Source organism: Thunnus albacares, chromosome 18 (assembly GCF_914725855.1).
Source record: "Thunnus albacares chromosome 18, fThuAlb1.1, whole genome shotgun sequence".
Lineage (NCBI taxonomy): Eukaryota > Metazoa > Chordata > Actinopteri > Scombriformes > Scombridae > Thunnus > Thunnus albacares.
Window position 1 is genome coordinate 3,055,243 of NC_058123.1, and position 12,942 is coordinate 3,068,184.

Sequence of the window (12,942 nt, forward strand, 5' to 3'; positions counted from 1 at the left end):
CTGCTTGTCAGGAAAAGGAGCTATCATGTCCTTCAGCTCAAAGCTGATCGCCAAAACTGTTTCTGAGAATAAAAGGAAGAAAAAGAAGAAGAAGGCAAATGAGTCTTCACTTTTTACTCTATTGTTGAGTCAACACACAAGACACCAGATAACTGAGACATCATGTGTCTCATGTGTCACTTTACTCTCAGGGATAAGTTTCTCCACTTCTTTAAAACAATGTCTGAGCTCAGGCAGTGTGTTGGTTGTGGCTCATAGTGATGAACCTACAGATAATTATCAGCGACTCTGCAGCTCCCCTCAACTTTACAGAGCTTTACAGAGAGTTTCAGCTCTTTGTGTAGCTGTCCGGTTGCAGCTTTACTGTTTTGGTTCACTCACAGGACTGTCATAGCATTGTTTTGGGCCACAAAACAAGCTCTAAAAAGCCACTGTACACTACCCACTCAACACCAAATAGTGAACAGACACAGTTAGCTGTAGACTAGCTGGTGACCATAGTGGAGCATTTAGATATTTCCCTTCATTTGCAGTCAGATCAGGGAGAACAGAGGACTGTAAAACCCATGGACTTACAAATGTGGTTTTAGATTTTGTCTAATTACAATTAATATTGTATGTTAGTATATGTGTGTATATCACAATGTATGTTGTTATGTACTTAAGTTAGACTTTTATTCCACTGCTTTAAGGCCAAGAAATGTACCACTAACATAATCCCATCATCCATGATGATATACAACACTATCATGTTTAGTATCATTTTGCTTGTTTCACTTTCAGAAAGCTAAAGCTACTATTGAAATTGCAAAATTGGGAATCATGCAATTACTGAATTGTAAATACTTTGATTAAAAGAATAACCACATTCAGGAATTGTACCCGCCTGTTCATGGACAGGAAGGGACTGTCTCTGCTCCCCCAGAACTCTGCAACCCCTTGGATTGGCCAGGAAACCGAAACTTCAAAACAGTGTCTTATCTGAGACTCTAGGCTGCTTTAGGCTGGTTGCTGGCTTGTGTTCCAGGCTGCCTGCTAGTTTCTTCTTGCTTTTGTCTTGTCTTCTTGCTTTCTGCCATGCCGGTGGAAAGTTTGCATTTTGCTAGTCTGAAGATGTGACTCAGAACAATAAGAGGTGAAACCTCAGAATCTAGAGTGATGAGTTGAGGGTCAAGCCTAGGAGAGCATGAAAGCATAAACCAGGAACTCTCCTCCAATGGGAACTTTTCAAGCACATTACAAGATCCAGACTCCAGCTCCTCACCCCAGCACATCAGACTCCATTCGTCACAAGAAGCCACCCCAGGGAGCAAGCAAGTATTTGTACAATACCTTCATCAACTTGCTTAAACCCTGGTGCTTTCATGATTTGTAATTAATTAAAAAAGTATTGTATTTCATGTGTTTGTTTGTTTGTTTCTTTCTTTATTATTACGGGACATCAAACCTAAATTTGACCCCCTAAACATGCTCAAAAACTCACCAAATTTGGCATGCACATCAGGTCTGGTGAAATATTTGATGAAATGTAATAATTAACCCCCAAAGTGCCAAAATGTGCTCTCTGGCACCACCTATGTAACTAAAATGGCCGCCACGGCCCGCAGGAATGTCGTAGAGAGATCAAACCAAAACTCAATTATTCGTCTCATCAAGACCTACAAATAATACTCTGACACCCCTGACCTAAATCCAACAGGAAGTCCGCAATTAGCCTTTCAAAATAAGACTTTGCCCCGATTTTGGCCTCCGAACAAACGCTATCTCCTCCGAGGGCGTTAATGGTATCGACTTCAAACTTTGATACATGACTTATGACACTGTACTGAAAAAAGTTGTTAAAAACTTTGTAACAACTCGAACAGTTTGGATTTTATAAGCCCTGAAAGTTGCAGTGCCACATCACCCTTACAATGTATACTAAGATAATACATAGGAAACACGTGTAAATCATGTGATATCTTGTCTGTTTTCGATGAGAACATAAATCTGTTGTCACAATAGAACAATACTATAAATTTGAATTTCACTTTGTTGGTAAAATCACACATCTGAACCACTCCATGGGTAAAATGAGCTCTTTTTTTGTTTAGAAACAATATTTATATGCTAAATGTCTTTAAAGAAGCAGCCTTTACACTACTCAGGGGTTTTTGTTTTTAAAAGCAAATTGTTTTATTGGCATATAAAATTGTCCCCCACCCCTCTGATTTCATCAGGTGGGGGACAATGATTTAGTTTGATGCGGTTTGTTGTATGATTCCATGTTGGTTTTCCTCCTGTCCTCCCCAAATTTTGGAGTCACCAGCCGCCACTGGTGTGCACACAATCAGTTAGTTTAACCCAGAATGTCAGCTATGTACAAGAACATAATAAATGATCTCCTCGTTGATTATCATCATGATAATTACAGTTTGATTGTACATTTCTTTATGAATTTACAAAGTGGTGAGAACAAAATATCTATGATGAAGGAAGTTCTGCTGTTTTCTCTGTTTAAGAAATAACGGCACACAAATACATCAATACAAACATGAAACTAACATTTAGAACAAAGAGAAGTTCACATTTTCATCTGAAGAAATTTTAGTGAAGGTAAAAGACGTCATCATGAGCAGTGATAGCCTCCATGGATAAAAACACACAGGAAAAAGTGACATTTAAAGAAACTCATAACATCAACAAAACAACAAATATAAAGAAAAAAGTGTTGATAATCCCAATTTGATTGACAGCTGATCTCTCTGCAGTTCAGAAACACCACAGCAACGAGCTCTCAGAAACAATGGAGACAAAAACATGAAGAATTACAACAGAATCTGACACATGAAGTCTGAAATGACTTCTGTCTATTTGAGTTTACACAACTCAGCTGTGTCTCCATCATAACAAAGCCAAAGTCCAGCATAGAGAGCCTGAGTGAATGTGGTCTGGACTCTGTGGAGGAGAGTCATGGTTTTAGAGACGCTGTAGAAGGACAAAATACCTGCTCTGTGATCCAGGTACACTCCTACTCTGGAGGGACCAGGACCTGAGACGGGAGTTGAGATGTTGTTGAACCAAAATGAAGAACAGTTAGCGCCACAATATAAAGCCCAAGATTTGTCATTACGTCCAAATCCACATCCATACGAGCCTCCTGCTCTGCTGATATTCTTGTATGCGACTGCTACATGAAATTCTCTCCCTCTCCACTCCACCTCCCAGTAACAACGTCCAGTCAGACTCTCTCTACTCAGGACCTGAAACCATTCAGTGAATCTGTCTGGGTGATTAGAATAAGACTGTTGTTGACTCATTCGTTCTGCTTTTCTGTTCCCCTCAGATAATAACAGATATGTGTTTGCTGTGTTTGGATCCAGAGTGATTTCACGTGAATATTTTAAGAATCCAGCTCTGGTCTTGGGTTCTGCTTCTGACAGTAAAACGTCCACTTCAGTCACTGTCATTGAGATGTTTGTCCATTTCTCCCTCAGGATGTCCTGTAGTTTATCTCTGAACTCTGACACAGCTGCTGTCACATCCTCAAAGTACCTCAGAGGACGGATATTGATGCTGGATGAGTCTGTAGATGCACTGAGTTGTGACAGTGAGGGGTAGTTGTGTAGAAACTGGATGTGATCCTCTGTGTGTGAGAGCTGCTTCAGTTCAGCGTCTTTCCTCTTCAGTTCAGTGATCTCCTGCTCCAGCTTCTCCTGAAGCTCTTTGACTCGACTCACTTCAGTTTCCTGCTGGGATCTGATCTGCTGCTTCACATCAGAGCTTCTTTTCTGGATGAGACGGATCAGCTCAATGAAGATCTTCTCACTGTCCTCCACTGCTTTATCAGCAGAGCGACTGATGGCCTCCACCTCCTGTTGAAGCAGCTTCACATCTTTCTCTCTGTCCTGGATTCTCTGCTGGATTTGTTGTCGACTCACCTCGAGCTCTCTCTGCCTCTCAGTCCTTTCTGCTGCAGCTGAGACTGTGTCGTGGCCTTTATGTTCATCCACAGAGCAGAGATAACAGATACTCTGCTGATCAGTACGGCAGAACATCTTCATCACCTCATCATGAAGAGAGCAGATGTTCTCCTGGAGCTTCTCCGAGGGGTCGACCAGTTTGTGTTTTTTAAATTTAGTTGATTCAAAGTGAGGCTGGAGGTGTTTCTCACAGTAAGAGACGAGACACACCAGACAGGACTTGAGGGCTTTCCGCTTCCTCCCAGTGCAGACATCACAGGCCACATCTTCAGGTCCAGCATAGCAGTGATCAGCAGGAGCAGCTTGGAGTCCAGTCTTCTTCAGCTGCTCCACTAAAGCTACTAACATGGTGCTTTTCACCAGGACAGGCCTCGGTGCGAAGGTCTGTCTGCACTGAGGGCAGCTGTAGATCTTCCTCTGCTCCTCTTCATCCCAGAAGCCTTTAATACATCTCATGCAGTAGCTGTGTCCACAGGGAATAGTCACCGGATCCTTCAGTAGATCCAGACAGATCGAACAAGAGAAGGTTTCTCTGTCCAGCTGATCTCCTTTCTGCTCCATTTCAGCTCTCAGTGGCAACGACCGTCTGAGTTTCACTTCCTGAGAAGTTGAACAGGTTTGAGCTCCGATCTGAACAACATGTGTTTTTGTAGTGAATGCAGCCTGCAGCTCTTGTACTACATTACATGTTGCTTACACCCATCTTCAAACTGTAGATCTGAGGGGGAGGGAACAAGGAAACACAGTATGAGCACAGGGTGGAGCTTGTTGTGTTTGAGAGCAGAAAAGGGAGGGCTTATCAATGATTCATTTCAGGAAGAGGAGCGGTACTGAGAATTAATGAGTTTCCTCATTTACAGTGAAGTCTCAGTTAGTGTATCACAGTCTTAAAACCTGCACAACAATATCGTGACAGGGTTCGACCTCTACACATAATGTAGTTATTCAATCTCTGTGTGCACCTAAAAAAAAAAGGAAAACTCTCTCAAATCGACTAGAGAGGAAGTCAAGATGATTGACATCAGGAGATGGGGTCTCTGTGACATCATAATAATTCATGTTTCCCGTCCAACCTTCACTAACAAGCTGATGAAACCATTTTACTGGTTCTTCTGATATACTGTAAACTATTCCAGATGTCAATGCTGGAATAACTGTCCCAGTGTGGTGAGTTTGTTTAACTAACTGTCATATAATACATACATTGTGACAGCAACAGCACAGTATGTGTTATATCTAGATTCAATTTTCTTGTGAGATCGTCAGCAGAAATTGTCATGACCATTCCTCGTCGAAACAGGAGCTCACTAAAGAGATATTTTATTGGGACATTTCACCCCCTGCAGAGAGTAGAAATCTTTATTTTTTAAAATAATAATTCATTGTTCTTTTTTTGAAACAAGGTATACTTTGGATATTAGGATTAAATTGCTGTGTGGTTAAAAAGAAAAGTGACAAAGACATCTTCTGCCCAAGCAGGTCAGTTTAATGTTTCCTCTGAAGAAGAACAAAGTGTGATCTGATTGAGACGACATTGAGAACAAAGTCCATTTATGATTTATTGCTCCTTATTTGATGATTTAACGACTGTGCTCTTCAGCAAAACTGTTTATACAGTAATGTTTAGATCCTCCTCTGTTGCTCTTCCTGAGCTTTCTTCCATTGTTTTCCTGATAAAGGAAAAGTGTTTTTTTTTTTTTTAGGTGTTTTTTTCTTTATTTGAATTGAGGGTCTAAGGTCAGAGGATGTTGTGTTGCTGCACAGACTGTAAAGCTCCCTGAGGATAATTTGTGATTTGTGATATTGGGCTATACAAAAAGCAAAAACAGTGATACAGTCATGTGAATCATTCTGATTGGTCGTTTTTTCTGCCATCTGCTGGTTTCAATGAAAGACTCCTTTTTAATCCCAACATGTACAACTTTATTTAAATAATCAGTGTGAGCTGCACATTTAAAATAGTGAATCTAAGAGTCTGAAAAGAAGAGAAAGTAGAAAAAGAATGAAAACATTTTATTACCATGAAATTCACCAGTGTCCATTTGAACCAAGTGTTTGTACTTTTTTCTCCCCAGATGTTTGAATTCAACATCTGACCTCATAACGGTTTTTGTGACTGAAAATTTTGTTTATTATGGACAAATGAACATCAAACACAAACAACAAATGAATGAATGTCAGTCAAAGACAATCACTAACAACCTGAGATCCTCCCGTTTCAGGTGTGCGGTGGCCTAAAACCAGGATGACGTCTTTTTAAAATCCTTTACGCTCAATCAGCAGCAGAGCCACTTTGTGAAGAACCTAAGGTGTTCTCCAGCCTTTGGACGCTTGTGGACGAGGCCTGCAGAGGAGTCTATCTCACACTCACACACAAACACACACACATTAGAAGTCCTGCCACTGCAACTGCTGTGTTCACGGACCAGCTGCTTGTCAGGAAAAGGAGCTATCATGTCCTTCAGCTGAAAGGACTGTTTCTGAGAATAAAAGGAAGAAAAAGAAGAAGAAGGTAAATAAGTCTTCACTTTTTCCTCTATTGTTGATTCAACACACAAGACACCAGATAACTGAGACATGATGTGTCTCATGTGTCACTTTACTCTCAGGGATAAGTTTCTACACTTCTTTAAAACATTGTCTGAGCTGGCAGTGTTGGTTGTGGCTCATAGTGATGAACCTACAGAGAATTCACATCAGGTCTGGTAAAATATTTGATAAAATGTAAAAATTAATCCCTAAAGTGCCAAAATGTGCTCTCTGGCACCACCTATGTAACTAAAATGGCCGCCATGGCCCGTAGGAATGTTGTAAAGAGATCAAACCAAAACTCAATTATTCGTCTCATCAAGACCTACAAATAATACACTGACACCCCTGACCTAAATCCAGTAGGAAGTCCGCAATTAGCCTTTCAAAATAAGACTTTGCCCCAATTTTGGCCTCCAAACAAACGCTATCTCCTCCGAGGGCGTTAATGGTATCGACTTCAAACTTTGATACATGACTTATGACACTGTGCTGAAAAAAGTTGTTTTTGTACTGCTTTGTAAAATCTCGAACGGTTTGGATTTTATAAGCCCCAAAAGTTGCAGTGCCACATCACCCTTACAATGTATACTAAGATAATACATAGGAAACACGTGTAAATCATGTGATATCTTGTCTGTTTTCGATGAGAACATAAATCTGTTGTCACAATAGAACAATACTATAAATTTGAATTTCACTTTGTTGGTAAAATCACACATCTGAACCAGTCCATGGCTAAAATGAGCTCTTCTTTGTTTTCTTCTTAAAAGAAGCAGCCTTTACACCACTCAGGGGTTTTTGTTTTTAAAAGAAAATTGTTTTATTGGCATATAAAATTGCCCCCACCCCTCCGATTTCATCAGGTGGGGGACAATGATATAGTTTGATGTGGTTTGTTGGTTTTCCTCCTGTCCTCCCCAATTTTTGGAGTCACCAGCCACCACTGGCGTGGGGGTTGAATGCAGCTCATTTTTGTAGGATACAGCAGAAAGGCCTATATAAATACAGTACATTATATACAAACTTTGTATGAAGTTTGGTGTTATTATCATTTATTTTACAATAATTATAGGTCTTATATTTATAATTCAGTAGTGGGGATGACCTATGAAGGGAAGGGAAAAAATGGAGTGAGGGTGATAGTTTAGTGATAAAGTGCTGTAGAAAAATACCATCAACACTAAAATTTGTAGCTCTGTACTGCAGTCTTTCCTTTATTAGGGCCCGAGCACCTAGCGGTTCACTCACACTCTCCATTCAAATATATGAGTATTTTTCTGTGTCCAGCTGCAGTTACTTATTGTCTCTACACACCTGACAGTACACATGTCAATCAAACTTTCAAAATAATAGCACACCACACTTGTAAGAAATATCCCTCATTTTTAAAAAGCAAAATGATCTGATCCTGACGGGCCAGAGTGCGAGGTCCCGACCAACGCTGCTTGCAGCTTTAATTCTAATTGACTTCTCTTGTGTGGCCAACAAGGAGGACTATTTCCCTATTATTATACCTACTGTAATATGAGTTATGTCACCGGACAAATAATCTCATAATTCTCCCCTAAAATCATGAAGCTATTTGTGTGCACAATTTCCTACAGAGGTAAGACACATGTTATCAGACGGACAGAAAACTCACCCCTTCCTAGGTAGGAAGTTGTGGGATTCATCACTTTTCTTGTTGTAAGAATTTTCTCTGAGGTAATAATGAAATTTACAAGTTCAGAGCTGTCATATAAACAGACTGAACTAACTTTCTTCACAGGAGAGAAACACTTATTTGAATTACAGTGATAATGTCTTAATCTAATACCCCAATCAACTAAAATACTGAAATTCATGCAAAATTTAAGCTGCAGGCCCTCACGCCTCCACGCATGTCGGGCTGCGGTGCAATCAAAGGGTTTCTGTTACAGGCATGTAGATGTCTTCAGACCCGGCTATTTTCAGACAGTGCAAGAAGGAGACAAACATCACTTCCTTTGTCCACTGTTTTGCCTGATGGTGGGGCTGCTTCACTGAAATTTTGTAGAGGGCGCTATTCAGCCAGTTTGCATCACTGATGGAATATTGTCATGTAGACGTGTTCAGGCCGGGAACACATCAAACTTATCTGAATGATACTTAAGAAAACTCTTGAGTACAAGTGAAAGAGTTTCTGGCTGAGTGTGAGCAATAAGACACTTTTATCAAGTGACATACTCCTACTCACAGCAACGTGGAAAAGTCACTTTTACTCAAGTGATCACATGATTGATCCCATGCAGGAACAGCCAATGAAAGATATGGATTGACGCGATATCTCCTATATTAAGGATTCTTTTAAAAACATACTTACAGTTAACTCAAGTTTTATTTGTGTGAAATCATCAAATCAACAAAACTCCTTCACACCTAAACTTGATCAAATGAATTCTTACTATTTTCCAGTTTTTTTAGGTCTGTATAACAAAGACTTTATCAACTAAATGCACAAAGAAAACCTTGTTAGTTAAAAGCAACAAGTGATTGAAAACTCTGCTCTTTTTTCTGTGACAAAGCTGCTTTAGTGAAGAAAACTGAAAATACAGAGACTGACTGACAAATATTTGTCTGCTCTGAACATGAACTCTGTACTTTGTGGTGTTTCAGGAGGAAAACTGCCTCAAATAAACTCATTTGAGTTTCACCTTTTCTCCAGAAGCTTTGAATGAGATCCTGAGATGAAGACAGAAGAAAATACTTTGCTCATTGCTGAAAAAACATCTTTATTGATTATGTAAAGCTTCAGATTGTTCACACATCCAATCAGTAAAGTCTGTTAAATGACTCTTATTCAATGATTTCATGTTCAGATTCACTTCATCCACACAATCAGTTAGTTTAACCCAGAATGTCAGCTATGTACAAGAACATAATAAATGATTATTATCATGATAATTACAGTTTGATTGTACATTTCTTTATGAATTTACAAAGTGGTGAAAACAAAACATCTATGATGAAGGAAGTTCTGCTGTTTTCTCTGTTTAAGACACTGAAGTGGAAGAGAAACAACAGAACACAAATACATCAACACAAACATGAAATTAACATTTAGAACAAAGAGAAGTTTATATTTTCATCTGAAGAAATGTCAGTTAAGGTAAAAGACGTCATCATGAGCAGTGATAGCCTCCATGGATAAAAACACACAGGAAGAAGTGACATTTAAAGAAACTCAAAACATCAACATAACAACAAATGTAAAGAAAAAAAGTGTTGACAATCCCAGTTTGATTGACAGCTGATCTCTGTGCAGTTCAGAAACCCCACAGCAATGAGCTCTCAGAAACAATGGAGACAAAAACATGAAGAATTACAACAGAATCTGACATATGAAATCTGAAATGACTTCTGTCTATTTGAGTTTACACAACTCAGCTGTGTCTCCAATAGCTTTAAGCCAAAGTCCAGCATAGAGAGGCTGAGTGAATGTGGTCTGGACTCTGTGGAGGAGAGTCATGGTTTTAGAGACGTTGTAGAAGAACAAAATACCTGCTCTGTGATCCAGGTACACTCCTACTCTGGAGGAAACAGGACCTGAGATGGGAGTTGAGATGTCGTTGAACCAAAATGAAGAACTGTTAGCGCCACAGTATGAAGCCCAAGATTTGTCATTACGTCCAAATCCACATTCCTTTGAGCCTCCTGCTCTACTGATATTCTTGTATGCAACTGCTACACGAACTCCTCTCCCTCTCCACTCCACCTCCCAGTAACAACGTCCAGTCAGACTCTCTCTACTCAGGACCTGAGGATAAACAGTGAATCTGTCTGGGTGACTAGAATAAGACTGATGGTGACTCATAACTTCTACTTTTCTGTTCCACTCAGATAATAACAGCAGTGTGTTTGCTGTGTTTGGATCCAGTGTGATTTTACGTGAATATTTTAAGAACTCAGCTCTGGTCTTGGGTTCTGGTTCTGGCAGTAAAATGTCCACTTTATGCACCATCAGTGAGATGTTTGTCCATTTCTCCCGCAGGATGTCCTGTAGTTGATCTCTGAGCTGTGACACAGCTGCTGTCACATCCTCAAAGTATCTCAGAGGACGGATATTGATGCTGGATGAGTCTGTAGATGCACTGAGTTGTGACAGTGAGGGGTAGTTGTGTAGAAACTGGATGTGATCCTCTGTGTGTGAGAGCTGCTTCAGTTCAGCGTCTTTCCTCTTCAGCTCAGTGATCTCCTGCTTCAGCTTCTGCTGAAGCTCTTTGACTCGACTCACTTCAGTTTCCTGCTGGGATCTGATCTGCTGCTTCACATCAGAGCTTCTTTTCTGGATGAGATGGATCAGCTCAGTGAAGATCTTCTCACTGTCCTTCACCGCTTTATCAGCAGAGCGACTGACGGCCTCCACCTCCTGTTGAAGCAGCTTCACATCTTTCTCTCTGTCCTGGATTCTCTGCTGGATTTGTTGTCGACTCACCTCGAGCCCTCTCTGCCTCTCAGTCCTCACTGCTGCAGCTGAGACTGTGTCGTGGCCTTTATGTCCATCCACAGAGCAGAGATAACAGATACTCTGCTGATCAGTACGGCAGAACATCTTCATCACTTCATCATGACGAGAGCAGATGTTCTCCTGGAGCTTCTCTGAGGGGTCGACCAGCTTATGTTTTTTAAATTTAGTTGATTCAAAGTGAGGCTGGAGGTGATTCTCACAGTAAGAGACGAGACACTGCAGACAGGACTTCATGGCTTTCAGCTTCCTCCCAGTGCAGACATCACAGGCCACATCTTCAGGTCCAGCATAGCAGTGATCAGCAGGAGCAGCTTGGCGTCCAGTCTTCTTCAGCTGCTCCACTAGAGCTGCTAACATGGTGTTTTTCCCCAGGACAGGCCTCGGTGTGAAGGTTTGTCTGCACTGAGGGCAGCTGTAGATCTTCCTCTGCTCCTCTTCATCCCAGAAGCCTTTAATGCAGCTCATGCAGTAGCTGTGTCCACAGGAAATAGTCACCGGATCCTTCAGTAGATCCAGACAGATCGAACAAGAGAAGGTTTCTCGGTCCAGCTGATCTCCTTTCTGCTCCATTTCAGCTCTCAGTGGCAACGACCGTCTGAGTTTCACTTCCTGAGAAGTTGAACAACGTTTGAGTTCTGATCTGAACAACATGTGTTCCTGCAGTGAATGCAGCCTGCAGCTCTTGTACTACATTACATGTTGCTTACACCCATCTTCAAACTGTAGATCTGAAGGGGAGGGAAAAAGGAAATAAGAGCACAGGGTGGAGCTTGTTGTGTTTGAGAGCAGAAGAGGGAGGGCTTATCAATGATTCATTACAGGAAGAGGAGCGGTACTGAGAATTAAACTGTGTTTCTTCATTTACAGTGAAGTCTCAGTTAGTGTATCACAGTCTTAAAACCTGCACGACAATATCATGACAAGGTTTGACCTCCACAAATTATGTAGTAATTCATGTAGAAATGACCATTCCTCGTCTAAACAGGAGCTCACTAAAGAGATATTTTATTGGGACATTTCACCCCCTGCAGAGAGTAGAAATCTTTATTTTTTAAAATAATAATTCATTGTTCTTTTTTTGAAACAAGGTATACTTTGGATATTAGGATTAAACTGTTGTGTGGTTAAAAAGAAAAGTGACAAAGACATCTTCTGCCTGAGCAGGTCAGTTTAATGTTTCCTCTGAAGAAAAACAAAGTATGATCTGATTGAAACGACATTGAAAACAAAGTCCATTTATGATTTATTGCTCCTTATATGATCATTTAACAACTGTGCTCTTTAGCAAAACTGTGTATACAGTAATGTTTAGATCCTCCTCTGTTGCTCTTCCTGAGCTTTTCCTGTTAAAGGGTCTTTTTAGGTGTTTTTTCTTTATTTGAATCGAGGGTCTAAGGTCAGAGGATGTTGTGTTGCTGCATAGACTGTAAAGCTCCCTGAGGATAATTTGTGATTTGTGATATTGGGCTATACAAAAAGCAAAAACAGTGATACAGTCATGTGAATCATTCTGATTGGTCGTCTTTTCTGCCATCTGCTGGTTTCAATGAAAGACTCCTCTTTAATACCAACATGTACAACTTTATTTAAATAATCAGTGTGAGCTGCACATTTAAAATAGTGGATCTAAGAGTCTGAAAAGTAGAGAAAGTAGAAAGAGAGTGAAAACATTTTATTACCATGAAATTCATCAGTTTCCATGATGGAGTACATGTGACAATCACAAGATCTGAACTAAGTGTTACTACTTTTTTCTCCCCAGGTGTTTGAATTCAACATCTGACCTCAGAACAGCTTTCTGACTGAAAAATGTGTTAATTATGAACGAATGAGCGTCAAAAACAAACAACAATGAATGAATGTCAGTCAAAGACAATCACTAACAACCTGAGATCCTCCCGTTTCAGGTGTGCGGTGGCCTAAAACCAGGATGACGTCTTTTTAAAACCCTTTACGTTCGAT

At 40.4% G+C, this 12,942-nt stretch overlaps 3 protein-coding genes across 3 annotated transcripts in view; 1 reads left to right on the forward strand and 2 right to left on the reverse strand.

Annotated features, from left to right (window-relative positions):
* The window catches only part of LOC122968041 (oocyte zinc finger protein XlCOF6-like), an 813,118-nt gene that overhangs the window by 436,092 nt on the left and 364,084 nt on the right, over positions 1-12,942 (forward strand). The gene's annotated exons all lie outside the window — the stretch shown is intronic.
* LOC122968049 (tripartite motif-containing protein 16-like) lies at positions 2,850-4,720 on the reverse strand. The gene has a single exon (XM_044332987.1). It carries the CDS (start codon positions 4,521-4,523, stop codon positions 2,850-2,852), a length of 1,674 nt encoding a protein of 557 aa, XP_044188922.1. The 5' UTR covers positions 4,524-4,720.
* LOC122968413 (E3 ubiquitin/ISG15 ligase TRIM25-like) lies at positions 5,930-11,590 on the reverse strand. Its single transcript, XM_044333605.1, has 2 exons — positions 9,891-11,590; positions 5,930-5,937 (listed from the first exon to the last, which is right to left on the reverse strand). The coding sequence occupies exons 1-2, from the start codon at positions 11,548-11,550 to the stop codon at positions 5,930-5,932; spliced, it is 1,668 nt and encodes a 555-aa protein (XP_044189540.1). The 5' UTR covers positions 11,551-11,590.

Bases quoted from the DNA above. Each gene is read 5' to 3' on its own strand.
- LOC122968413 (XM_044333605.1), bottom strand. From the start codon at position 11,550: ATGGAGCAGAAAGGAGATCAGCTGGACCGAGAAACCTTCTCTTGTTCG.
- LOC122968049 (XM_044332987.1), bottom strand. From the start codon at position 4,523: ATGGAGCAGAAAGGAGATCAGCTGGACAGAGAAACCTTCTCTTGTTCG.